The following is a 27,639-nucleotide window of genomic DNA, read 5'->3' on the forward strand; positions in this document are numbered from 1 at the left end:
GCAGTCCGTTTGCTCTGCCCCTGGGGGAGCGCTGATTGGTGTCCCGGAGGTGGGCGGGCCAAAGCAGTCTATTTGCGCCTTCACATGCGAGCTTTGCTGTGATTGGTGCTGGGAGGGCGGGCGTGTCGCGGTCGCCTGTTTGTCCCGCCCCCGGCGTGCATTGATTGGTTCTCCGCTGGTGGGCGGGCCAAAGCGGTCCAATTGCTGTGTCCCTGGCGAGCTGCGCTGTGATTGGCGCTCGAAGGGAAAGCGGGCCGACTCGGTCTGCGTGCGACTCTGTCCAGGCGCTGGTGGTCCCTGACCGTGTCCGTGTATAGGGTCGTCCCCGCGGACACTGCGCGTCGGCGTGGCCAGAACTCGAGTCCACCTGCGCACCGGCAGTGCCCACTCTAGTTCGAGACTGTGCAGGCCCGTCGACCGCCTCGGGCCCTTTCGTCCTGTCGCCCGTCGGGGCGCAGGTGAGGAACAAACTGACCTCTGGGCCGCCCTCCCGCCCCGCCACCCGCGGGGGGTTCCTTTGTGCAATGCCCACGCGTTTGCGAGTCTTCCAAATGGTCGCTGTTACTGATTTCCAGTTTCCGATTCTGTGAGAGCTTCCTGACTGTGGCCGCGACCCCCAGGGGCCCATCCCTGGGGAGGGGGCCACGGAGGTTTGGCGCCGCACAGGCGAGCCGCAGGGGCCAGACAGCCTTTCGCTCAAGCTCCGAAGGGATGGAGGCGTCTGCACCACGCTCACTGTCTTGAATCTTGCGAGTCAAAAGCTGAAGCACAGAGACGGGGGGGATGGGGGGATGGGGGGAGGGAGGGATACTGGGATCCGTGGTGGTGGGACATGGGCACTGGTGGAGGGATGGGTATTTGATCATTGTACAATCGAAACCCAAGCACAAAAATTTGTAAGTCTACAACTGTACCTCATGGTGTCTCACTATTAAAAAGTTTAATAATAATAAAAAAAAGCTGAAGCAGCCCAGAGGGATAGAGAGTGAGAAAGATACCGAGAGAGCGGGCGAGATGGAGGAAGCATCAGACAGACATGGCTGGAGAAACTGCAGCAGGAAGGGCACTTGCCTTGCACGCACCTGGCCTGGGTTTCAGTCGCCGGTACCCTATAGGGCACCCTGAGCACCCCCAGAAATAATTCCTGAGTGCAGAACCAGGAGTAATCTCTAAGCATCACTGACCCAAAAAGAAAAAAAAATTCTGATTATTATGAGACTAGAGATAGACAGTACAGCGGGTAGAGCGTTCTCCTTGCATGCCAAGTTCAATCCCTGGCACCCCATATAGTCCCCCGAACCCCACCAGGAGTGATTTCTGAGTGTAGAGCCAGGAGTAAGCCCTGAGCATCCACAGTGTGGCCCTCTCCACCCTCCACCCCTTCCCACCCCCTCAAATAATAGGGCTAGAGAGACAGGGAAGGTAAGGTCCTTGTTTTGCACGCCATCAACCCAGGTTCTTCGTGAATAATGTTGCTGCTGATTGTACTTTCAGTTAAAGCAAAAAATTTCAGTGTCTTGCTTAGTATTTACTGTTTACTTCATTCCTGTCAGGAACCTGTTTATTTTTATGTCTGATTTCATTCTGATCTGATGGGTGGGGACTTGCTTATTACTCCACTGCCATGGTTGGGGATTTGTCTGAGATATTCCCTGTTGATGGGAATGAGTTCACTTTGATTCCTGATTTCCTGGCAATTGTTTTCTTTCCTTTGGTGAAAACTGATTTGCTTCATTCCTGATTGGTAGCGGATGTTTACTTTCCTTCCTGATTGGTGTGTGGGAGGTGGGGGTGGGGAGTGGGGGTGCACCTCGGATGGGTGGGAGTGTTTTGCTTTCTTTCCTGATTGGGGGGAGTTGATTACTTCGCTCCCGATTGATGTAGAGAGTCCACTTTGATGCGATGCAGTGCTCCTTTGAGTACCACACCGCTTCATACCTCATCACCAAGCATGAGTTCCTGTTTGCTCTATATTAATTTAGGATCTCACTACCCCTTTTCCTATGGGCGGGGCTAACCTGAGCCCACTTGGTCTTGGTCACACATGTGTGACCTTGTCCTCACCAACCCACACCCACCCTCAGGGCACTGCAGGCACAGGAACGACAACCCAAGGCCTCTCAGCCCCAGTACCCAGCCATGAGACTGTCTGTCCCTACCACGTGGGCCACAGTGACCACATCCCCGCAGCCCACACACCAGAACCACAGCACCTGGCCTTAGGATCCCAAATCCATTATGTTTGGGAGAAACAGGCACAGTAGGGAGACAGTAAAGCCAGGGAACGTGTAGCCCTGCACCCCCCTCCCACCCAGCCATGACATCTGGCATACCTCCCTTCCATGATACCTCCCTTGTACATGGGCATGTCACCCTGACCCACATGTGATCACATTCTAGCATGTCTGTTTAAACCCAAAGGGACCGAGTCAGTGTTGTCTTGTTCAGTCATTTGTTCATGATCCCAGCAGTAACCCAGACAGCTGGAGGGCTTGCACATGGCAGTCTTCTAGAAAGGAAGAAGGTACCGGCTTGTTCCTGGAGGAAGCAGGTTCCACGGGTGACCACTGCTGCCAGAAGGTAGGTTGCTGGGCACTAGGGAAATTGTCTACCTCCCGGAGAGTCGAGCCCATTCTGGGTGGCCAGGCTGGCTCTCTGCAGGTCTCTGACCAGCAGCCTAACCTATTGCTATATTCATGGTGGCCCCTTGTTTTGGTGTCTCCTGGGAGTCACTGCTGTCTCCCTACTCAGGGTAAGCCTAGTCTTCCTGATTGGGATCATCACTTTCCTGCTTGATGCAAGGCTGTACTATTGCTCTGGCCCCTGAGTTTTTGCTTTTTTAATGTAGGAGTATTGCTGTTTATTCAGCCATTGATTAGGCTGATTGAACTGTGGCCCCTGAGTTTTAAAATCTGTGGGAAACTTCACTTAGAGGCTGCACATATGACCAACCGAGGTTTGATCCCCAGCACCCCATATGGCCCGCCAAGCATTCAGAGTAATTCCTAAATGCAGAGCCAGGAGTAATCCCTGAGCACTGTCAGGTGTGGCTTTCCACCACCCACAAAAAAAAAAAGTACCTGTCAGGAAGGGACTTGAGAGGGCTGGAGCTCACGGTTGGTCCCTGGCACTACACGTTTTCCCCTGAACACCGGGCGACCCCTGATCACCAGTTGGGTTACAGAGAGAAGATGTCATGGTTTCTTAAAAATGTATGGTTTAATTTCTGTTTTCATTTGGAAATGAAAGGTAACATTTAAGATGCAGAGACAAGTGCATAGATGGGTCCCGGGGTGTGGTTTTGTTACTCTACTTACTCCAATCGTGAAGGTAGAGAACCCTGAGGAGATGCCGCCTGCCCATGGAGATCGAGTGGTTGTAAAGCATTGCATGGACGTCCGCTGGTGACTGACTGGTGGGCCTGGGACTGCTTGGCAAAAGTGCCATCTAAAATAAGGCTTGTGGGGATGCCTTTATCAAAGTGGGGGGGGGGGGGCAGGGGGCAGTATCAAGCCAAAGTCTGCTCTGGGCCCGCTCATGGCCGCTTATCAGGCGAGCACAGTGCAGAAGGAGGCGCGTTCCACGGGAACCAGAGTCCAGCATGGACAGCTTCCGAATGGACACGCGTCCTGTGAAGGGGGCCGCGGTGTCCAGAACTGCATGTAACTCTGGAGGAGTCTCAGATCCATAGAGAATATTACACTTTTGACCAAATAAATAATGCCGGTGACTGGCCTCAGTGCTCAGCACCAGCACCCATGGGAGAGGCAACGACAGTAGTGTTCTGGGGGTAGTGCCCCCTCCCCCAGGCTCTACTCTCCTGGAAGGACAGGGCCTGGTATGCCCCTGCTACTTGGAGGGCTCGGGGGGCGGTTGGGAGCCCCGCAGCCCCATCTCATCCAGCCTTTTCCAGTATTTGAAGTTGTTGTCGAGGTGCTGCAGCAAGTTGGGGAGCCCCACGAAGGCTGCAGAGAGAGGGAGTGTCAGCGGGACCAGGCACTCTCTGGGCACCCCCCGATGGAGCCTGGCCTGCAGGTGATAGCTGCTTCTCCCCCCACCCCACGGGCGGATTTCAGTGCTCGGCCTGGGAGCCCCCTCAGGCCCCTGGTCCCAGCCCCCTAACTCCTCCGGAGCTGGCCCCATGCAGGGTTGCCCTACCGTCCCAAGCGTCGAACATGTCGGTGATGAAGTAGTCAATGAAGGAGATCTGGGAGCGGGGCACGCTGCAGGTCTGCCGGTCGAACACGGGCATCACCACCGGCAGGTCCTGCTGCTTCTCCTCATCCGTCTGGAGGCAAGGGTGCAGGTCTCAACTGGGCTCCTGCCCGCACCCCAACACTCCTGCCCGCTCTGCGAGCTGCCAGGGAAGCCCCGCATGGCGCCTTTCTCCAGGGGGCGAGGGTGGACAGAGAGACCCCAGCCCCAACACCCGACTCCTGGGGGTACGCAGGGAGTCCTAAGGCCACAGAGTAAGCTTCCTCCTGGCCCTCCTTTGCTACATGTTTTGCGGGGTCCTGATCTGTGTTTGGCAGGTCTCAGGGTCCTTCCTGGCAATTCCGAGCCAATTCAGCTCAATGCCAGCTCCACCAGCAGTGCTTGGGGCACCATGAGGTGCCAGGGATCCAACCTGGGTGGGCTGAATGTAGGACATGTGCCTTAGCCACTGTTCTGTCTCTCTGCCCAGGGATCTTTTGCTTTCCTCCTCTACCATAACTGGCACTCCTGGTCTGAACCTTGCGTTTTGGTACTATTGTTATTACAGCATTTTTTAGGGGAGGTAGGCCACTGCTGGCTGCGCTCAGGGATCATTCCTGACAGTTTCCGGGGGATCATAGGTGATGCTGGGGATGAAGCCAGGTCAGCTGAGTGTGTGGCTGTGCCCTGCCGCTGTGCTGTCTCTCGGCCCTCATGTCCGTGCTCAGGCTGGTGAGGGTGGCTGGCAGCTGCAGTTTTCTCCTGGTATCGGGGTCTTGCCAGGTTAGGTACCAGGATGACACTAACAAGACCATGATCCCGGGTATACAACCTGGTGGAAGCCACCCAGCGCCCAAGTGTCTAGGGGCAGGACTTGGGGTTCCCAGCACAGAGCACATCAGGGCTGAGTTTCACCTGTGCAAAGTACTCCTCAGAGATGCGGGCGGCCCACTCCACGCACTGCTCCAGGGGCCGGCAGGGGTTCGACACATCGGCACACTTGATCAGCATGCGCTTCACCAGCGCCCGGCTCTCAGGCGCCCTGAGCATGGTCTGTACCGCGTCGGGGTCTGCCTCCTGCAAGGCCGGGGTTTGCTTCAGATCCGCCCTCGTGGCCACAGGTCCAGGCTGGCCTGGGCCAGCACCAGGGCTGGAGGTGCCAGGGCCAAGCCCTGCTCCACCCCCATCCTGTCCCCCACCCACTGATGTGTCCCCGCCTCGCCCACTGCCCGTCCCACTGTGTGGCCCCTTACCCCGCTTTCCTCTAGGGCCGCCAAGGGCTTGTTGATGCTGTTGACGAATTTGTTGACGTGCTCGAAGTGCCGAGTCATCTCTGTGGCCAGAACCATGTCGATGATGCTCTGCCTCAGCATCCGGTACTCATTTCTGCATCGTGGACAGCAGGGAGGGTCCCGCTGCATGCCACGGAGTACCCTAGGGCTGTGTGTGCTGAGGGGAGGCGCCCAGCACCCCTGTCGGCACTGCCCCCACCCCGCCCACTCTGGTTCCTGCACTGGGTCTCGGAGTCAGAGGGGACACACGTGTGGGGGCTGTGTGTGCTGAGGGGAGGCGCCCAGCACCCCTGTCGGCACCGCCCCCACCCCGCCCACTCTGGTTCCTGCACTGGGTCTCGGAGTCAGAGGGGACACACGTGTGGGGGCTGTGTGTGCTGAGGGGAGGCGCCCAGCACCCCTGTCGGCACCGCCCCCACCCCGCCCACTCTGGTTCCTGCACTGGGTCTCGGAGTCAGAGGGGACACACGTGTGGGGGCTGTGTGTGCTGAGGGGAGGCGCCCAGCACCCCTGTTGGCACCGCCCCCCACCCCGCCCACTCTGGTTCCTGCACTGGGTCTCGGAGTCAGAGGCACACTCAGTTCTGCGCTGTCTCCACTCCCGTTCCCCGCTGACCAATGGTCAGCAGAAACCAGAGGACAGCAGGACATGGCCGGCCAGGGGCAGGACCCAGAGGTGGAGCAGTGGGAGCTGTTTCTGAGCACGCAGTGTGGTCAACAGGTCACTGGCCCCCACCTGTCCACATTCTTGAAGATGTTGCACTCTGCGTCCCCAGCGGTAAGCTGGAAGGCCAGGGCGGCGTGGTGGCTCTCAAGCACGGCCGTGTCGTTATACAGGATGGCCAGCTCGCTGCCCGAGTTGCACAGGAAGGAGTTGGTTCTCCCAGGGTGGTCCACGTCATGAACGGCGGCGGCCAGGAGGGCAGCCACCTCGTCCACGTGATCGAGTGTTTGCTGGAAAGAGGCGTTGGAGCAGCTGGTGTTGGTGCCCCGTCGGGCTGGGGACTGTCTGCAGACAGAGCCCCCACACCCACCCCAGAACCCGCCTCTCAGGCATTTTGGGGTGTCCTCTCCAGCCCTGGGAAGTCAGAGCCCTGGTCAGCGGTCAGATCCACGTGGCGGTGTGAATCGTGTGCTGGGGCTGTGGCCGGGTGGCCCCTGTCAGTACCCCTCCCCTACTCGGGCTTTCTTGGGCACTGAGGTCATCCTGGGATCCGAGATCCCTCTTCTACGCTTCAGCCCCTACAGTTTCTGGGGTAGAGTGCTGAGCAGCAGAGGGTACCAGGGGCAGCAGAGCTTCGACAGGGGGCCTTGAGCAAGGACTGGAGACCCCAGTTTCTCTCCTCCTGTCAGGGCCCCTCCCAGCTGCCCGTGCCAGGCCCCGCGGGCTTCTCACCTTGGTCCTGTCCTTGTAGAGGAAGTAGGCCGTGGCCTGCAGCACATCGGCTGCGTGTGTGGAGTTGTGGTAAGGGTTGCTGGTGTGGTAGTTGGCCTCAATGGTCTGCAGCCAGGCCCGCAGCGTGGCCTCGGGGCACCTCAGGAATTCACAGAGGCCGAAGCGGCTGAAGATCTTGAGGCCCAGGTAGACAAGAGGCCTGTGGGAAGATGCTGGATGAAGGCAGGGCAGTGGGGCCTCTCCACTGGTGGCCCTGGGCTATGCTCTGTCCCTCTGTCCTCCTAGAAGGAAATGGCAGCCTGCTCTCTGGTCACCACCAAGAAAGGGGCAGATGTCGCCGCGTGACCTTGACCAGCACCTGGTGTGGATGACCAGGTCTGGGTCCCTCCTAGCATAGTCCCACTGCCATCAGGGTGCTGGCTGTGCCTGTGTGTGGGGGGGGAGGGGGCTGGAGTCTGGCCCCAGGGCTCAGAACTGAGGGTCACTGTGTGCTCAGAGAGGGATTGTGGGGTTGGGGCTCCTGCAGGTCTGTGGGTTCCTGCATATGGCACGAGGCCTGCTGGCCCCAGAGAAGCACCTGTAGTTGACCTGTCCCTGGGCGAGGTGACCTGGCCCCAAACCCCAGTCCCTCTGAGCCCCTGGAACCTGTTCCCAGGCTCACCTGTTGTGGCTGGCAGCCTCCAGCTCGAAGATGTTGAAGTCCCAGCTGTCCTCAGCCTCTAAGGCCTGTGCAATGTTTGGGGGGATGTCCTTCAGGGACACGGGGGGGCTGGGGACTGGCTGGAGGGCTGCAGGGAAATGGGGTGTGAGGCAGGGGAGGTGACCGAGGGACAGTGGGGGGCTGACCAGGGGACAGTGGGGGGGGTGACGGACAGTGAGGGGCTGACCAGGGACAGGGGGGCTGACCAGGGACAAGGGTCTGATGGGGGACTGGGGGGGCTGATGGAGTACAGGGGGGCTGACCGGGACAGGGGGGCTATTGGGGGGCAGGGGGGCTGATGGGGGACAGTGGGGGGCTGACCGAGGAACAGGGGGCTGACAGGGACGGGGGGCTGATGGGGGACAGGGGCCTGACAGGGACAGGGGCTGATGGGGGGACAGGGGGCTGACAGGGACGGGGGGCTGATGGGGGACAGTGGGCTGACAGGGACTGGGGGCTGATGGGGGACAGGGGGCTGACAGGGACAGGGGGCTGATGGGGGACAGGGGGCTGACAGGGACAGGGGGCTGATGGGGGACAGGGGGCTGACAGGGACGGGGAGGCTGACAGGGACGGGGGGCTGATGGGGGACAGGGGGCTGACAGGGACGGGGAGGCTGACAGGGACAGTGGGGGTGCTGACTGGGGGAGTGGCAGGAAGACACACTCTTACCCTTCGTTGTGAGGACGTATTCGTTCCCTGAGAGTCTTCGTAAACCGTCCTGAGGGAAAACAAGGACACAGAACCCCAGGATGGAGGAGGACCCCAGGAGAGCGTTCCAGGGACACTCAGAAGCAGCTCCCCCGCCGCTGCTGTGCTGGGTGTCAGCACTGCTCCTGGGCTCCCCGTCCGCTGTCTAAATTGCCCTTATTGGACGGGGAGCAGGCTCAGCGTCAGGCCCCGCAGATGGTACCGCCCGCGACTTAGAGCGAAGGAGCTTGTGGGGCTCAGTCTGGGGCGGGGAGGCCGGGCTGGAGTCTCCAAGCACAGACTCATCCCTGCTTCAGTTCAGAGTTTCAGTCTCTTCCTCTACTTAGCACTGTCACCCCAGCCCCCCAGGTGAGCGGGCTGCTGTGTCTGCTTTCGCTCCCACCCAGCCCTGGCCGACCCTCACTCACCGCCACAAGGCCCCCCACCAGGTCGTTGGCGTGAGGGTCGTCGTCCTTGGCCCCGAACTGAGGGGAGTAGAGCTCCGTGGTCCTGAGGATGTCCAGTACGCGGCCCAGCGCCTCCACCACGGGCACGGGGCTGCCAGCCTGCGCCGCTCTCAGGATGTTGATCACCTATGGCGGGAGGGCAGGGCGCCAATTGGCCCACGTGAGTGTGTATGTGCGTGCGTATACGTACATGATGGATACGTGTGCATGTGCCTATGTGTGTGCGCGTTATTTGTATGTGTGCGTGTGTGTGTGTGTATGTGCACACGCAGAGCCCCATGGCACCCTGCCCACGCCTGTACCTTGGTGATGGGTGTCTCTATGATCATGGAGTGGATGCGGGCCATGGACGAGTGGCGCCTCTGGGCAGAGACTGTGGAGAAAACGGGAGCCAGGGTCACAGACAGCCTGAGCACTGCGGGGCCTTAGCTGGCTGTGTGCTGCCTCAGCCAAGTCAGGACTTGAAAGGGAGAGGGAAGTCACCAGAGCAGACCCTACACCCAGCCTCCAGGCGAGGGCGTGTTCAAGGGGCCAGTAAGACTCACAGGGGCCACTGCATTTCTTAAGGTAGATTTCTGGTGGCCACATGCTGCTGATCCTAGAAACTGGCCCAGAGCTGCTACTGTGCTCATTCAGGCCTCAGAACCAGCCACTGCCATGGATCCCAGAACTGTGGACAAGCCGTGGCCACAGGACCCAGAACTGTGGCCCACGCAGAGGCCACGGATCCCAGAACTGTGGGCCAAACAGTGGCCATGGGACCCAGAACTGTGGCCAAGGAGAGGCTACAGAACACAGAACTGTGGGCTATGCCGAGACCACGGAACGCAGGACTGTGGGCTAAGCAGAGGCCATGGAACGCAGGGCATGGCTGAATGGCTGTGGCTGTGCTGCAGTCACAGAACCCAGGGCTATGGGCCGAGCGAGCGGCCACGGCAGAGCTGCTTGGTGGGCACAGTCTCACCTTCACTGGTGCGGGAAGTCACCGTTTTGATGTCCAGGGAGGTTTTCCGCCTGTCTCTGTAGCGGCCGGACAGGTTATCTGGGGAGACGAGGATGTGTCAGCCGCCTCTCCAGAGGCCTGTCTCTGAGCCTGCCTGACAGTCCGCAGGGAGCAAGACCAGCACGTGGTACCAGGGTGGGGACAGAGGGAACAGGATCCAGGCCTGTGTCCAAAGCCCCACGTGGCTTCAGAGGTTGTGAGTCTAGTTCCCAGTGCAAGTACAGGTTTTGAAAATGAGCCCAGACTGGGGGCGGCAGGCAGTGCTGGGGTACCTGGCCCCTCAGCAGGACAAGGCCTCAGACAGGCCATGGCTGTCACCAGGGCGAGTCCATCCCCGGGAGAGCCCAGGACACGCCCACGAGAGCAATGTTCGCGGGACCTAGACTGGTGAGCCCCTGCGTGGGGCGTGTGGGGCACGGGGAAGGCATGTGAGGGCGGGCCAGGTGGTGGTGATGGCTGGGAGAGGCGGGTGTCGGCTGGGTGAGGGGCATGCATGTACCTGTGCGGGTGTCCGGCTGTGCACACTCTGCTCGCTTCTCAGCCTTCAGAGGAAGGGCAAAGGCGTCAGTGCGGGGGCTGGGGGCGGCGACAGTGGGCGGCTGTCCCAGGCGGGCCCCTTACCTACCTTACTGTTGCCATTGCATACTCGGATAATAGACACATAGTGTCTAATTTTTCTGCAAGTAGAAAACAAGTCATTATTTTTCCTGGTGGCCCTGGCCAGGGGGACCAGAGGGAAATAAAGGGTCTGTGACACCTGGAGTCTCGGTGCTAGCTTCAGAGCATCCCTGCCCAGGATAGGGTGTGGCCAGGCCCCATGCTTACCTGTGCTGCCCCCCAGGGATGCGGCTCCTCTGAGTACCCCATGTGTGGGTCCCCCAATAATGACAAAGCAAACCAGAGTAAATCGTTGACCGTTTAGGACCACAGATGTGGCTGGGACAGATAGGGCTGAGAGTCAGGAGACTGTCCCCTGGGTGGCCACAGCTGCAGTGGCCACTCACCCTCCCACTGCTGGCCAGGAGGACAGGGGAGGTCACATGGGGGACTAAGTGAGAGCCCAGCCCACATGCCACATTTCCTGTCACTGAACTTTCTCCTCGTCTGTCCACACTGGTCTCCTGTGGCTTACTGAACCAGGCCAGCCCCGTGGCACCTGTGGTCATTGTGGACAGTGTCCACTTTTGGTCATTGGTCACACCGGGAACTGGGCCCTATAAGTGTGCTTGTCCACAGGGTCCTCACATGACAGGCTGAGACAGGGGTCATCTTGCTCTCAGAGGGACAGTGGCCTCTGGTGGGGGTGGGGGGACCAGCCTGTTGCTCCCCCCCACAGCCCTGTGCAGAGCCGTCAGGGCCCTGGCTGCTCCTTGACCATTCCCCCAGCCTTGCTCAGCTGGCCCAGCCGTGGCACTCACCCGCCCTGCCCCACGACAGGGACGATCTTCACGTTCCGCTGGACACTGTCCCCGTTCTTCTTCTTGACACTGTAGATCCCCTGCCACTCCTACAGAGACAGTGCACAAGGCCCGTCAGCAGGGACACAGGGACTGCAAAGCTGAAAGCAGGGACATCAGAGATGGACGCAGGGACATCAGAGCTGGACGCTTGGACATCAGAGCTGGATGCAGGGACATCAGAGCAGGGGCCCGGGCATGCGGACATCAGAGCTGGACACAGGGACATCAGAGCTGAATGCAAGGACATCAGAGCTGGACACAGGGACATAGGAGCTGGACACAGAGACACCAGAGCTGGACACATGGACATTAGAGCTGGGTGCAGGGACATCAGAGCAGGGGCCCAGGGACGTCAGAGCTGGACCTGGGGACATCAGAACTGGGCATTGGGGCATCAGAGCAGAGGCCCAGGGACATCAGAGCTGAACCCAGGGATATCAGAGCAAGGGTCCTGGCGGGTGAGGACAGCACCCTGGAGAACACACAGGGGTGACCCCAGTAGGACGGCATCCCCAGAACCAGGGCCAGTGCGGGGACCTCACCTTGCCTGTGTGGGCTGGAGCATCCAGGGTGCCCAGCAGGACTGCCTCCTGGACAGGCTCGGCCACCTCCTTCCCCAGAAGCTCCCCGGACTGGTACCCCATGGTGCTCTCGAAGGCCGGATTTGCATACTGGGGACAGGGATGGACAGATGCCTGGTGAGTGTTGGGTCTGGCCAGCGCCGTTCACAGGCTGCCGTGGGCGATGCTGCCTGCCCAGAGACCTGGGGACCCAGGGCCAGCCTAGTCCCACCCCCCACTGAACCCCAAAAACTCCGGGTTAGGTGGGAAGGGAGAGCCGTGGTCGCACTCCTGGCCACAAGACAGCCTTTCTCGGGGTTTCTGCAGGCAGGAAGGAGCCGTAGGAAAGGAGAGGGAAGATGGCACGCGGGACCTCACTGTGGGGCCCCCAGGGCCCCCTTTCCCTCCATCTAGGAACCTTGGTGATTCCTGTACTTTTTAAAGAAATTTTTGGGCCACACCTGGCTGTGCTGAAGGCCTTGCTCCTGGCTCTGTGCTCAGGACTCCTGGCAGTGCTTGGGGAACCCGTGGGATGCTGAGCCCTATATCAAACCCCTGTGCCATCGCCCCAGCCCCGAGGGCCCTCATTGAGAAAGCTGCAGGTCACACACGTGCTGCCATCCCTCTGAGGGAAAACCAGAACCTCAGTCTCCAGAAAAGTTGTAGGGGCAGCGCTGGGGGTGGAGCTTGCGGGAGAGGAAGTCCGGCCCCCGGGACCACAAGGCAAAGGACAGGAGGGTGGTGGCCTTGTCCCACGTGGGCCACACCTGTATGACGTGGTCCTCGCTGGTGATCTCCACAGCCTCTTGACTCCTCTCCAGCGCCGCGAACACGGAGTTGCAGGCCCTTTGTGGGAGAGAGAGGCTGTCACGGGGAACCGGGTGGCAGGCCATAGGGCCGGGGGTGAGGGTGGGCACAGGGCAGTCAGGCCTCATCACAGGGCGGGACGGGGAACAGGGGCAGGAGCAGCGGATAGGCTGCTGTTGCCTCCACCCCAGCTCCTTTGAGGAATCGCCTGAGGGCCCCTGGGAGTCTGCTCCGGGTGGCGGTGGGTGACACCCATGCCAAGGCTGCTCCTGTCTGGCCATCCTGCCCTGGGCCCATGTCCTCCCGCTGTGCGGTGACCTGACCCCCACGTGGCTGCTGTCGCTGTCAGGCCCCTCATGGCCCTCCCTCTTTTCTCTTCCTCCACCTTCCCCCCCCCCCCCCCACACACACTTACTTCACTTTGAGAACAAACAAGCTTGGATGGCACAGACAGCAGGGAGAGCACGCCCCCCAGGAGTACCTCCCCAGGGGCACGGTCACGCCCAGCACCTCCTCAGACCAGAAAGGCCGGTACATAGGACTGCGCACAGGGTGGGCTCAGTCCTTGGAGACGCAGCCCCCAGCCCTGCCAGGCAGCAGGGGGCGCGACCCTGGCCTCCCCAGCACCCTCCAAAGGGGCGAAACAGAGACCACAGGCCTGACTCCTGCACCACCCCAGCACCTGGTCCCCCGAGGGAGCCCCAAGCACTGCCAGGCACACCCGAACCAAAGCACATCAAGTATTGAGGGGAAGGGTGCCCACCTCTCCCGCCCCCTCCCACAGCCCCTCTCACAGCCCCTCCCTCCGGTTCACACTCTCCCTCCTTCCCTTTCTTCTCTCTCCCCTTCTTCCTCCCCCCTCCCCTCTCCCTCTCTCTCTTCCCCCTCTCCTCTTTCTCTCTCCCTCTCACTCCTTTACTCTCCCTCTTTCCCCCTCTCTCTTCTCCCCCCTCCCTCCCTCTCCTCCCTCTCCCTCTCCCACCTCTCTTGGGCATCCCAGAAAGTGGTGGAGGAGCAGCTCCGAGCCTGCCCCCGCGTGCCCCCAGCCCCGCACCTGAGCTTCAGCTGAGACCGCACCTCTCCGAACTCCAGCTGCAACAGCTCGTTGTAGCAGGCCATGGGGCTCGGGTCCTCCACGTACCTCTGGGGCAGAAGGGCGGTCAGAGCCGGGAGGCTGCGATCTGGCAGACCAGGCACCCGCACCCGCTCCTGCCCCCACGGGCCACCTCGTCCCGTGTCACCAAACACGGAGGACACGGCTCTGTCTGCACCCCAGACTCGATGGCACAACGTGTCAGGGGCGCGGGGGTGGGGGGGGTCCCGCTTCTGGCTAGCTCTGGGCTAACTGAGACTGTGTCCCGGAAGGGGACTTACCCTGGTGAAGCCAGCGGCAATGAGGGGCAGTGCCGACGTCTCTTCCACATTAGTCCTGGGGGGGGGGGGGACAAGGGGTTAGCACAGTCCCTGTGAGGCAGACTCGGGGTCAGTGCAGACCACCCTCCCCCACATGAACACACTGCAGACACAGGAGCAGCCTGCCCAGACCCCAGCTTAACTGCTCGGTTCTGCCATGTCCGGCTTATTCAACCCTTTCACACCCAGGGCAACAGTCATCATTATTATTTGGGGGTGCTCCCTACCAGTGCTCAGGAGCCTCGGGCCCTACAGGGCAGGAGTGACGGAGAATACCCTGGCCCCTCGGGGGGTTGCATTATGAGGGCTGCATACCCGGCATGTGGCCCTAATCCCTTATTTTTCTCTTTCTGAAGCTGAGACAACAGGGCTGCGGTGGCTGGCGAGAGATCTGTCCAAGGGACACTTCTAAAGGAAGCTTTTATTTTTTTTTTTTGCCCCCTTTCTGTAAAATTCTCTGAGTCCTGTTTTCCCCACGCTCCTGCCCCCGACCCCAGTTTCAGAGTGAAGTAAAAGGTTTCATCATTTGTGCAGGACTTGGCGCTTCCGAGCTTCCTAGCAGCGAGGAAGGGGCCCACTGCAGTCCTCATCCTCTGAAAAATGAGATTTTCTTGTGCTCTGCCAGTCGCTGCGGCAGGAAAGGCAGCACCAAATCCTCGAACCCCACGCGATGGGAGACAGAGTGTATGGCCTCACTGGGGGGCAGAGGGGAGGGGACGCCGGGCACATCTGCTGCTTGTGTGCCCATTCACCTGCGACTATACCGTGTCCGCACCCCGGCCAGCTCACCTGCTCACCACGCCCACGATCACAGTGTTCTCTGAGAGCTCGGCTGATCTGATCGACCTGGGGGGGGAAACGGCAGGGGTGAAGCAGGGGCGAGTCACGGAGGGCAGTGCCCCCACATGCTGGAGTCCCCTTCTTGCCTCCTTGCTCATTCCTGGGGGACCCTGAGCTGTGGAAGCCAGCAGGACGGGTCTCACAGGAGAACATTCCAGACCGCAGCCCACTCTAGCCCTGAACACAGCTAGAGTGGCGGGTGGGAGACATGGAGAGGAGCGAGAAGGGAAGGGGGCGGGGTCCCACACTCTGGCCCAGACACCTGAGGAGCAGGACACAAGTGTGCCCAGGAGTGTTGTGTGCCCAGCCCCCCAGTGCCCACCCCCAGCCCGCTCACCTGCAGAGAGCCTCAGCATCCAGCTTCTCCGGGGCCCGGTGGTCGATGACGATGACGTCATGGTGCTGGTCCAGGAAGCAGCCCAGCACGGTCTGCGTCTCCCTGGCCACGCTGTACTTGAAGCCCAGCCACTCGCAAGCCCTGCAGAACCCAGCACACTGCCCGTCCTCCTGAGCAAACACCAGCAGCACCTGTGTGGACCACGGGGTTGGCGCTCAGGGCTCACTCCCGGGGCTGGTGCTGACCCAACCGGGTGCCGCCACTCACCAGACAAGCTCCTTAATTCCTGTCCCCTCTCCCTAGCCCCAAGGATCGCTATGAGTGTTGGGTCACAGCCAGCAGAGCTCTGAGCTCAGGGAGCACCCCAGGGCCCCACCCCTGCAGGCGCGAGAAGGGCAGCATGGGGGAAGCATTACCTGAAGCTGGTCTGGATGGAACCTCATGGGTCCAAACTGCACACTGCAAACCATCTCCTGGGAAGGAAGAAAGCCCGCTGCAGTCTCTCCAAGCCAAGACGTGCAGATACAAGCAGGGGAGACCCGGGGCTCCCCCACCGCCCCGTGGATGGAGAACTGGCCGGGGAACCCGCCACCACCAGCGGTTTCTCTTGGCTGGTTCGTAGGGGCAAGTTTAAGGCTGTGATCAAGTGAAAGGAAGGAGGGAGAGGGGGAGGGGAAGACCGCGGGGCCAGTGCAGCTGTCTTGGGCCAGAGGCTGCCCAGGGCCCTCGTTCACCGCTCTGCCACACTCGGGCATCCAGTAGATGAAAGGACAGAGAAAACCATTTCCAGATATCGTAAAGACATGAGAGCTGAGGTCAGGGAGAAAACCTTTAAACGCAGTCAGGGAAGGGACCTTGGACTGCGCTCTTAACTCATCAAGTGACCCACCCAGAAAAGAAGCCCTGATGGAGCTCAGTGGGAGCGCTCAGGCTCTGAGTATGGGCGTGTAGTAGTTGAACAACACACACACGCACACACACACATTTAAACCCGAGTGCTTTGTTTGGTTTCGGTTTTTGAGCCACCCTGGCAGTGCTCAGTGCTTTCTCCTGGCTCTGAGCTTAGGGGGGGCCACATGTGGTGTTGGGGACCAGACCAGGGTTGGTCACGTACAAGGCAAGTGCCTGCCTGCTGTGTGGTCGCTCCAGCTCCTCAACCTAGGTTTACACGAAGACCCCTGCCATGGGCAACCAAAACAGGAACTTATGTAATGAGCAAGTCAAAGCGGGGAACAGTGTTCCGGGATCACTTGGGAAGTGAAAGTGAGGCACTGATGTCACAAAACGCGCTGGCCACTGCAATCAGTGCCCTTCAGTGACTTTTCTCCTGAAACAAAAACGCTCCCGAGTGTGCTGAACTCTCAGGGCATCTGGAGGAATCATCAGCAGAAACATAAGGAAACCCCCCAGAGAGAAAAGGAACGTCAGGAGCGGCGATATTTCAAAAACAAGAACTGCTAGAACAAGTTAAACAGACAGGGGCCAAGGAAATGGAGCAGAGGGATCCCCGGCCCTACAGTCAGTCCCCATCACCCACAGCCCAAGCATTGAGTCATCCTGGGATCGAGTGCGGCGCCGAGGAGGGAGACGCTGGCTCAGGGGAAGCTGCACCCCACCTGCCCCGAGAGCAGAAGGACATTCTCCTCTCAACTCGCGAAGTCGATCACTTCCAGGACTCCAAGGGCCGATTCCCGACAGATGGTGAGTCCGGAAGGCCAGTGGGCTGCCCGCCCCACCACCGCCCTCCCTCTGCGAAGCGACTCCGCGTTTCAGCTACATCCTGTCCAGGCCACTGGCGGAGCCAGACAACTGCCCGCCACCCCCAACAGCCGCCAGGAAGCATCGTGACAAGTAAACAAGGCTCCAGGACGCTGCGCCGCTAGTGCGGGCCATCACTTGGGAGGGGAGTGGCCGCGTCCAGAAGCATGTCCGGGACAGCTTCCAGCCCACTGGCCACGAGGCTCTGAGGTCACAGAGACACGACACGAGTTCCAGTCAGGAAGGACCCAAGCTGCTGATGCCAGGCTGTGGGGCTTCTTCAGAGAGACTGTCAAGGCCAGGGAGCTGCACCAAGGGCCCATGGGGGCAACTGGTGGTGAGCGGGAGGGAGCCTGGAGCCCACGGGAGACAGACAGGGTGTGGGGAAGCTGCCCTGAGTGGAAGGTGAGAGTGGGCTCCGCACCCTGCCGGGGAACCAGCAAGTCCCCCCGGAAGCCTGTGTGCCCCTCACCTCCCTGCGCCCCCCGCCCGGGGCCACTCGGGCGGCACCAGTGTGCACACACAGGGGCGCTTTGTCTCCACAGACGCGGACACAGCTGAGGACGGGTGCTGAATGGAGAAATGAGCCTTTTGTCCCCGTGAATGCTGCATTCAGGGGGACCCAGGCTCCCGCATCTACTGACGTCACTTCCTCTACCCTGTGGTCACGAGAGTGTGGCAGTGCCCACCGAGGGCGCCCCTCCCTGCCCCTCATGCCTCTCCCCCCAGCCTCCCCTCAGCGCTCTGCAGGGAGCCGGGGGAGCCGCTGGCTGAGGCCTCAGTGCTCCAGGGGGCTACTGTGTTGTGCATATACAGCCACCAGGGGGCGCTGTGGGAGCGGCGGGTGGCTGGAGCTCCGGGCAGCACTGGGTGGGGTTTGAACTCCCCGCCAGGGCCCAGGGCGGTAAACGGCTGTGCTGACCCACCATGGAGGGCCATGGTGGCCGCACTGTTTCCCAACCTTCCTTCTCTGGCCGTCAACACACAACACAGCGCACTTCTGGTTTCTCATTTATCACGGTCACGGTCATGGTCCTCCCATTGTTCATCGATTTGCTCGAGCGGGCCCAGTAACGTCTCCATCGTGAGACTTGTTGTTACTGTGTTTGGCATATCGAGTACGTCACGGGTAGCTTGCCAGGCTTTTAGAAAATCCAGGGAATGAATTTCTCTGAGCCCCTTAGGACAGGGGCTACTCAGAGGCCGAGATTCCAGAAAGGGCAGCAGGCAGCCTTGTTCTCCCCTGAACTCCTTCCTGACCCCCTCCCCACCTTCTGTGAGGCTCAGAGCTCCCAAAGCTGCAGCTGCTGCTTCCGGAATACCCCCGAAACCTCCCCACTCCCCAAAGCTCTCTCTCTCTCGCACAGCCATTGGTAGACTCAGCTGTCTACTACGGCATTGCACAGGGGCCTGGAGCAGAGAGAATACCACCTGGAGGCCTGGGGGGCTTTACGTGCAGGACCCCCCGCAGCCATGCACAGGCAGCCAGTGACCATCTCCTGGTGGAGCAGTCGCGGCCACAATGGCCAAGAGCAAGGAGGACCTGCCCTGGGCCGGCCAGCCACAGTCTGGGCGTAGGGTGTGTGCCCTGTGGGGCCTGAACGACATATCACACCTGACCCCAGGTGTGGGAACGCAGAAGAGGCAGGAGCCAGGCTGGGCCTGGAGTTTCTGGGGCCAAGTGCAAATCTCAAAGGTCCGGGCCTGGCGCCTTCAGCAGGTTCTGGTTCAAGGGCAGTCAGCCGGCCCCGTCTCCAGCATTGGCCTTCTCTGTTAATGGGTAACTCTCATCTAAATATAAACTCGGATTAATCTACGGGGGATCAGGTCCTAATCCCAGGGGGTGGCCAGCGGCCAGCAGGCCGGGGTCAGGGAGGCGGAATGAGCCGCCACTTCTCTGAGTGCACGTCACAGCTCATGAGTGGGAAGGACAGGGATGCGTACCGGGCCGGCGCTCTGGGGGCCTGGGCACAGCAGAAGGACCCCAAAGGAATAATGAGCGAGTACCTACTCCTGGGGACAGTGACTCATCCCTGGGGGGGGGCAGCCATCAGGGGTGTCAGGAGGCGCCTGGAGCTCTTAAGTGTGACTCGGGTGGTTTGAGGATGAGAGTCTGACCAGGACGCTGGCCCAGGGGAGCAAAGGGCATGGAGGACAGGCTCAGCCACCAGGAAGGCAGGACCGACACGAGTGGAGGCGGGAAGGGGAGAGGGGCGGCCCGGAGCACAGAGTGCCCAGCCGGCTCAGCCTGCTGCAGACCACGGGGCCCCCCACTGGCCCCCATGTCCGCCTTCTCCCTCGTGGACGAGCCATTGGTGTCCTACACACACACACACACACACACACACACACACACACACACACAACGTTGCTGCTCTGAGCCCCAGGGGACCCCGTCCCCTTCCCCCGTCCCCCTTGGTCCCCCCGTCCTCACCCAGCTGCTCTCACGACCCAAATGTTTGTGACCCCTGTTTGAGAGGACCCGACCTACCTCCTCACCAGTGGTGACAGCCAGGCAGGGGCTGTGCCCCATGGCACTAGCTCTCAGCCACAGATTCCTAGAGGTCACTCTGCCAACACTTGTCACAAGCGTTTACAAGGTACAACCATGATCCGATGAGCTACCAACACATGGAAGTTGTAGAAGACACAGGAGGCCCAGGACAGGGTCTACACCCTAGGTGTGGGGTGCATAGAGGTTTCTGGCCCCCACAAAATTCAGGAACACCTTCAAATGACTCTCTATTTCTACATTTACCGCATGTAAATCTCTCTCTCTCTCTCTCTCTCTCTCATGCAGGTTGAGCTCTAAGATAAGCGACATTCAAGAGGAAGTGAGCAGGCAGTGGCTGAAATGCGTCAACGGAGAGAGACGCACGGGACACTGCACAGGTCACAGACTTGCTGCCAGTCCCCTGAAGCCTCTGTCCACAGCCCAGGGGCAGCCCTGGTACCACCTAGTGCCTGGCACCACCAGGGTGGCCTGGAGACCCCCATGCCGCACCCTCGGGCCCCTGCATTGCTACCTGCTCATTGCTGAGGGTCACTGGTGTGACCTGGGAGGCCCTGAGATACCCACTGCCCCATCCATATGTCATGGGGCACAGATGAGACTGCAGTCATGGTCACACGAGACCTCTCCCCTCCCTCATCTTGCCGCCGTCTCTGATGTGGGGAACATCTGGGAGAGGGCCCCATGGGTCAGCCCACCGGTGCTAGAGCACTCAGCAACACTGTTGGACAGAGCTCAGTCATGGACATGTGGGGACCCCTGCCTAGGTGGAGGTGTCATGATCACCCCAGCATGCCTGTGCCCCCTTGCCATCTCAGCTCCCACCCACCAGCACCACATGCTGACTCTCCCATCTGTAGGAAACGGGGGCCTGTCCCAGGCTTCCGGGGTATCTGGAACCTGGGTGCCCCCTCGGGTCCGCTTCTAAGGGGTCAAGTGTAATCATGCAGAGGGAAGAGGGGATCGAGTGTGGCCCCTTAGAGGGAAGGAGGGACTGAGCTTGATGACTTGGAGAAAGGAGGGACCAAGCTCGACCACCTGGAGGGAAGGAGGGACGAGCGTGATCACCTGGAGGAAGGAGTGTCGCGTGGGTTTTCCTCCGGCATAGAGAAAGCGGAAACGCTCTTAGGCTCAGTAAGGCTTCGGGTCTGGGATGAGGCAGAAGGATTCAGCCGCCTTCGTGCTGAGAGGAGCGTGCGGTGGCTCCTTCCCAGGGCCCACCCTGTGGTCCCCCTTTCGGAGGGGAGGGGAGGGAAGGAAGGGCATGGGCTGTGCTGACTTGGGCAGAGTGGTGGACGGGAACAGGAGAACCCCCCCAAGGACTCTCTCTGAGCACTCGAGATGAGGTTTGGGAGGGAACGGTGTGGGTGCGGTGAGGAAAAGCTGAGCTGTCTCTGCCCCCGCAGAGGGTCCGCTCCAGCATCCCTGAGGGGAAAGTGGGGGACAGGGAGTGCTGTGTGACTCAGCTGCGCTGCCCAGCTTAGGGGCACAGTGCCAGCCAGCGCACTGCTGTCTGCCCTTGCACACACCTGTGTGTGAGCCTGTGCGTGAGCCTGTGTGTGCGCGAGCATATCTGTGTCCCCGCGTGTCTGCGTGTGACGGTGTGTCTGCGTGTGTTCTCACATGTCTGTCTGTACCCGCCTGTCTGTGCACGAGCCCACCTGTCTGTGTGCGCCCACCTGTCTGTGCACATGCCCATGTGTCTGTCTGTGCCCGCGTGTCTGTGTGTGTTCTCACGTGTCTGTCTGTGCCCATGTGTCTGTGTGTGTGCTCGTGTGTCTGTCTGTGCCTACATGTCTGTGTGGGTGCCCACCTATCTGTGTGCGTGCCCATGTGTCTGTCCCTGCTGTCTGTGTGTGCTGTGTATCTGTCTGTGCCCACATGTTTGTGTGCGTGCCATGTGTCTGTGTGCGTGCCCGTGTGCATGTGGGGGGCGACTTCTCAGGCTTCCCTTACATAGCCCCTCTTGGATGCACCCCGAGCACAGTGAGGCGGGAAGGAGGCTTGTGCTCCCTGCGGAAGACCCCAAGCCACAGACACAGGGTCACATGACGGGCCAGCTGGCCGCTCCCCGCAAGACACAGGCTTCCTGTCAACGAGAGGTCAGGGGCTGAAAGGCCCTTCTTGTCTCTGGTTCTGGATCCGTTTTCCACGCGGAAATCGGGACACGGCCTCAGTACAGAAGCCACGTTCAGAGGCGCCAAAGCCAGGCAGCGCTTGTGCAGTTGCATGGCTGGTCAGCAGAGACAGGTCCCCAGGTGGGTGGCAGGTGGGCTTCCTGCCTGAGCAGCCGCAGATGCCAGCACAGGACGTAGCCAAGCCGGAGACGCTGGCTCAACACCTCCCCGCAGCCCTGTCCACTGCCACGGCCCCTCCAAGGAGGCTGACTCCTCTTGCGGTGGACCCAGGACCTGCTTTCCATGGCGGCGGCTGGAGGGAGGTGCTCGGTGATGCCCAGGGCCACTCCCGGCTCTGGAGACCCTCAGTTCTTGGCACCACACTGGTTCCTGAGCACCACCACAGCAGCTGGAGACCCGCTGCCTTTTCTGGCATGTGTGCCCGATCTGTGCCTCCGACTGTTTTTTTTTTGGTTTGTTTGTTTTGGGGCCACACCCAGCGATACTCAGGAGTCACTCCTGGCTCTGCGTTCAAAGATCCCTTGTAGTGATGCTTAGGGGGCCCTATGGGATGCCAAAGGTCCAACACGATTTGCCACGTGCAGACATCCTCCTCACTGTCCTTTTGCTAGGGCCCTTCCATAATATTTTTATTTATTTGTTTGTTTATTTGCTTTTTGGGTCACACCCGGTGATGCACAGGGGTTCCTCCTGGCTCTGCACTCAGGAGTTACTCCTGGCAGTGCTCAGGGGACCATATGGGATGCTGGGAATCGAACCTGGGCTGGCCGCGTGCAAGGCAAACGCCCTACCCGCTGTGCTATTGCTCCAGCCCCTCCATAATATTTAAAAGGAGAACAAAAAGCAGGGCCGGGGAGACAGCTGTTGCTTAATGGGCAGAAGTGCAAGAAGATTTGAGTTTAAGACTGCACAGTCCCAGGAGTGATTCTGAGCAAAACAAACAGAACCAGACGCGACCAGCAGCTGGTCTGAGAGAAGGCGACGGGAAGGACCCTTCACCGGACGAGTGTGCTGCCGTCTGTGCTCGGGTCCTCGCAGACCTGCTCAGGGCTCTCTCCTGCGCTGAAGAAACAGCGGGGACAGTGGGCGGGCTCCCACGCTGCCCTTGCTCCTCACGCACCTCCCACCAGGGCTCTGCTGGACTGAGGGATGCAGGGACTCTGGGGGCACCCGTGTGGCTAATCCCACAGTCTTCCGGGCAGCTCAGTCTGTGGACACGGAGATGCATGGACCCGCGGCCACAACACCAGCCCAGGACTTGTCAGAACAGTCCTGAGACATGTGGACCCGCCACACAGCTTCCCAGATCTCCCGAAACAAAAGCAGAAGCGAAGGCCGGGCCTAGGGCCTGGGCTCAGACGCACCCACAGCATTAATCACCCGCAGATTAATCACTGGACGAGGCTGCGCGAGCTTCCGCTCACATACGCGGCCCTGCCGACACTCCCGCACCCGCCAACGAGATGAGGCCGCTGTGAGTAAGAGCCTTCGAGGAGGCTGCCCCGGCCGCTCCCTCGGACCGCCCGGGGGGTGCAGGGAGACCCCCTGAATGCAGCCTGTCCCCAGCAGCCAAGGCCCGAGGTCCCAGGAGCAGAGCCAAGCACTGGGGTTGAGCAGCTGGAGGGGACAAGAGCACTGAGCGGCCTCACGAAGACCCAGCTCAGTGGCACGGCCTCTGCCAACGGTGCCCCCGAATGGAGCCAGGGTTCTGCTGAGCGGGCCTGCAGCCCCCCACTGCAGTCAGGGGGCACCATGGGGGCGGAGGGCCAAGAGCAGCCTCCGGATCACTGCCTGCCCCACGAGGCCTGGGCAAAGGGGAAGTGAGAGCCGCTGCCACCCCGGGCCTCCACACAAGGCCCCCCAGCAGCGCTGTGGCACCCCGCACCCCGCCCCTCGCTGGAAGTGCCACAAAGCGGCATTACTCACTCTCCAGCCCTAACCTCAGCTCTCTGGTTTCTGCTGCTGGCTTTTTTTTTTTTAAGCGATTGAGGCATTTTCGGCTATTCTGAGATGCCGGCCTCACCCCCACCCCACAAGGGGAGCCATGTGCCACGTCACGGGGAGGAGCAAGCACGGAGATGGCAGAGCAGTGGCAGTCCCAGCGCCCCTGAAGAGCAGGAAAGGTCCCCAGAAGCAGACATATCTGAGGGTCTGGGGCACACTGTCCACCTTCCCCTCTCCCCACAGTGCCTGTCCCTGTCTCCGAGGGCCCTGGGGCTTGGAACACCCAGTCACCTCTCCGGTGCCCCCAACTCCGGTTGCGCACGTGACGGTGCTTCAGGCTCCGTGGCCTGTGTATATTGGGGGCGAATCAGTGCAGGGAGGCCCTGGATGGTGACAGCGCTGACCCTGGGACACTACCCCCTGGAGCTGACGGGGGTGCAGGCACGGGAAGCACAGGCAGCTGCAGTTCCTCCTGCTCACACACAAAAATGTGGGGGTCCGGGTGTACCCCCAGCTCCTGCACCACCCCACCCCCACCCGTGACGCAGCCCCAGAGCATGGCACCTTTGGACTCGCAGAGTCACGGGCCCCTCCCGGGCACTTTGCTCCTGCACTTTGAATGCCACGGTTAGCCAGCTCCAGGGCTTGCTCTGCCCGAGGTGGGCTGGGGTGGGAAGCGGCCCTGTGAGAAACTGAGTTTCACGATAAATAACCCCTACCAGGAAGAAGGTGGGCTTCCAGGTGCCCCGGCTTCCATGGGCCCTGTGCCATGGCACACCACAGGGCCCTGGAGCTACACTTCGGGCAGGGCTAGGTGGCGGCTCCAACGAGTTCCAAAAGGCCAAGAACGGCAGGCACAGGGACCCGCTGTCACCCAGAGGCAGCGCCACTTGAACTCGCCGCTTGGGGTCACTGAAACATCCCTGGGTTGAATCCAGCTGCAATAAGCTAACTCACGGCATTCTTGGGGAAAATATTTAATAAGAGTTAGATTAAGAGTACAGCAAGCAGAGTACTTGCTTTTGCACATGGCCAGCCTGGGTTCACTCCCAGACACCCCCCCCCCCCCCCCCCCCGCCAGAGTCCCCTGAGCCTTGCCAGAAATCATCCCTGAGCACCGCTGGGTGTGGCTCAAATTTAATGACCTAAAATCAAATGTGCGTCATTTCATTTTATGAAAAGTTGATTTCTCTGTAAATGCAAATTCCAAATCAACAAATAGCTCAGTGGTAAAACACACACTTGAATGTGTCTTTAAAAGAATAAGTAGAACTCGGGTGTAAGCTGGATGTTGGTTTAGATTAATGATATAAAATGTTTAATTAAATTTTTTTCCCTACTTGAGCCCAGTACCCAGGGTGAGGGGCTAGTCCACAGGACTTCTGCACTCAGAACTGGGGCAGCTGGGGGTCACTAAAGCCAGCAGGCTCGGGTGCCACCCGGGCTGCCTCCCAGCAGAATGCAGAGGGTCAGTGCACTGCAAGGGACTGACGTTGGAGACTTACGCTCGCAAAACCTGCCGTGCCTTTGAGCTATGCAGCCAGTCCAAGCCCGTCTTCTTTCAAACAGACATTTTCATTTTTATTACTTTTAATTTTACTGGGGGGGGGGGGGGATGGACCACACCCTGGCAGTGTACAGGGCTCAGGGATCACTACTGGCAGACCTGCGGACCACATGGGTGTGTGGGGGATTGAACCTGGGTCGACCACCTGCAAGGCAAGCGTTCTCCCAGCTGTACTAGGGCTCTGAACAGGCATTCGTGAGACTGTCTGGTGGGGGGAGGGGCCGGGCTGGAGAGACAGTACAACAGACAGAGGCTAACTGGTCAGGACTCCTGCTTTGCACCTGGCTGGCCTGGGTCTAAGCCACAGCACCACAACGATCCTCTGAACCCCACCAGGAGTGGTCCCTGAGCACAGAGCCAGGAGTAAGCCCTGAGCACAGTGGATATGCCCCCCCAAACAAGCAAAGTACATTATTATTATTATTATTATGATTGGCTTTTTCGGTTATACCTGGTGATGTCAGGGCTTACTCCTGGCTCTGCACTCAAGAATTACTCTTGGTGGTACTCAGGGGACTGTATGGGGATCAAACCCAGGTCAGCTACTTGCAAGGTTAACACCCTACCTGCTGTACTATTGCTCCGGCCCCTTAAGGTAAATTAATTTTTTAAAGTTAAAATTTCTACAGAGCCTAGTTAGGAACATTGCTGACAGCACCTCAATTTCTGTTAGTTTGTGAGCCACGAATGGTATACTGTGTGACTATCATAATCTTAAAACATCACTCCCTTAAAAAAATCTCCCCCCCAGGGCAAAAACCAAAACAAAAACCAAAACCTGTTGCCTCTCTGCCTCGTCACAAATAATCTAGGGACCGTGGCTGCATGTGGCACCCAGGGGAGCACCGGGTGGTGTGACATTGTCCCTGGCACGACTCGGTAGGTCCCCTGCTTCTAAAGCCTGCAGGCAGGGGGTCCAGACCCAACCCAGGCCAGCGCGAGGGTCTCATCACTACTTTTAACAATCTGCCACCAAACGCTTTCTGGGGACCTCCGGGATCCAGCCGCTGGGGACCCGCGCCCAGGGCGCGTTTTCCCTCCCGGTCTGCCCGTGAGGCGGCTGGAGTTCTGCGTGCTGGCCCCCCACCCGCACCCCTGCCGTGACAGTTAAGGAGCCTGAGGCCAACGGAGCCGGGACACCCAGGCGCCTCTCCTGGGAAGAACTGCTGAAACTGTTTCTCTTCTGAAAAGAGAAAAATGAGTGAGTGCAGCCGAGCCACCGGCGAGAGGAGGATGCGCCCACCTCCCGCTCCTTTCCCGGGCTGGGCGGGGGGCTGCCCCGCGCTCGGCCCGGCTTCAGCCAAGCTTGGGCTCGGTGCCCACGGCCAGCCAGGAGAACAAGAGGCGGGGCAATCCCACCCCACCCCCCGAAATCGCGTCCCCGGGCGCAGCCCTTGGAAAGGGCTTTTCACTTTCGCATCGGAAGTTTCGGGGTGACCGCCAGACCCCGGAGACGCAAAGCGGCCGCGGCGGGGACCGGTGCCCCGCGCTGTGCTCCCGAGCCGAGGAGGGGGGCTCCCCGCGCGTCTGGGGGGGGTACGAGCGGGCCAGGAAGTGGGGAGCTGCGCCCCGGCCCCACACCCTTGGGCTCTGGGGGGGGACACGAGGCACACGCGCGTCCCCGAGTCCCCAACGTCCCCGGCGCGCGCGCCTGGAGTCTCCAAGCCGGTTCCACGAGGGTCCGGCGCGCGCCTCGGGGGACCCCGGACAGCGCTGGCGGGCTCCGGTGGGGATGCGGCGCCCCCACTGCCCCGCCGCCGTCCCCGGCGTCCAGCCCCGGACGCCCGCGCGCGCCGGCCGGGGACACCCGCCCCGGGGACACCCGCCGGCGGCGTCGCGCGCCCGGGCCCCTCCTCACCTCCAGGCCGCGCGGCTCCGACTCGGCCAGGCGGTGGCCGCGGGCGCTGGGCGCGGCGGCGCTGGGCGCGTCCTGGGCCCCGGGGCCCCCGCGGCGGGGCGCGGGGCTCTCGGCGCTGTGGATGCTCGGGGCGCAGCCCATGCCGGGCTCAGCCTCGGGGCCGCCGCGGGCGCCGGCGCATCGCCCCCCGGGCCGCGCTTCCGGGGCGCCGGGGGAGGAGACTGGCCCGGGGGCCCGCGCTGGCCTCGACGCGCCGCCGGACGCCCGCGAGAGCCGCCCGCGGGCCGCTGGCCCCGCCGCCCGCGCGCGCTCGGGCCGCAGCAGGCGCCGTCGGGTCGGGCCGCGCCGTCGGGAAGCGCGTGCGGAAGCGGGCGGCGGCCGTGGGCTCCCTCCCGGGCTGCCCGTCGGGTCCAGCGCGCCGCCCGGCGGCCACCCCGGGGCCCTGCAGCGCCGCCTCCCGCGCACACTGCGCCGGCGCGGCCCGGCCCCGGCGGGCAGGGACTGGCCCAAGGACACGCCACTGCGCCCGGCCGACGCGGGGTTCGAGGGCTCCGCGTTGCGTGGCCGCTGACTCGACCGCTCGAGGCGGGGAGCGGGGACAGCCGGGTGCCGGGCGTCGGGGGGCCCTGCTCTGCTGCCCACGTGCCTGGAGACCAGGGACGCCCCAAAGCTCGCTCGCCAGGCAGGGCAGACCCAGACTGCAG

General features: G+C 61.0%; 1 protein-coding gene across 1 annotated transcript; it reads right to left on the bottom strand.

Annotated features, from left to right (window-relative positions):
- Positions 1 to 3,225: 3,225 nt before the first annotated feature.
- On the bottom strand, positions 3,226 to 27,299 carry PDE8A (phosphodiesterase 8A). The gene is made up of 22 exons (XM_056113961.1): positions 26,936 to 27,299; positions 15,575 to 15,631; positions 15,159 to 15,349; positions 14,771 to 14,827; positions 13,943 to 13,997; positions 13,623 to 13,711; positions 12,529 to 12,607; positions 11,744 to 11,872; positions 11,160 to 11,248; positions 10,367 to 10,418; positions 10,241 to 10,283; positions 9,703 to 9,780; positions 9,041 to 9,111; positions 8,700 to 8,864; positions 8,254 to 8,302; positions 7,543 to 7,669; positions 6,882 to 7,080; positions 6,222 to 6,439; positions 5,448 to 5,580; positions 5,110 to 5,271; positions 4,159 to 4,288; positions 3,226 to 3,965 (listed from the first exon to the last, which is right to left on the bottom strand). The coding sequence occupies exons 1-22, from the start codon at positions 27,074 to 27,076 to the stop codon at positions 3,850 to 3,852; spliced, it is 2,430 nt and encodes an 809-aa protein (XP_055969936.1). The 5' UTR covers positions 27,077 to 27,299; the 3' UTR covers positions 3,226 to 3,849.
- Positions 27,300 to 27,639: the final 340 nt, after the last annotated feature.

This window comes from Sorex fumeus, unplaced genomic scaffold, assembly GCF_029834395.1.
Source record: "Sorex fumeus unplaced genomic scaffold, SorFum_2.1 ptg000024l, whole genome shotgun sequence".
Taxonomy (NCBI): Eukaryota; Metazoa; Chordata; class Mammalia; order Eulipotyphla; family Soricidae; genus Sorex; species Sorex fumeus.

Excerpts from the sequence above, each read along its gene's own strand:
- PDE8A (XM_056113961.1), bottom strand. The coding sequence starts at position 27,076 with ATGGGCTGCGCCCCGAGCATCCACAGCGCCGAGAGCCCCGCGCCCCGC. Across the intron at positions 9,781-10,240 it reads ACAGCCGGACACCCGCACAG|ATAACCTGTCCGGCCGCTAC; the intron begins GTACATGCATGC and ends TCGTCTCCCCAG. Across the intron at positions 9,112-9,702 it reads GACTTCCCGCACCAGTGAAG|TCTCTGCCCAGAGGCGCCAC; the intron begins GTGAGACTGTGC and ends TTTTCTCCACAG.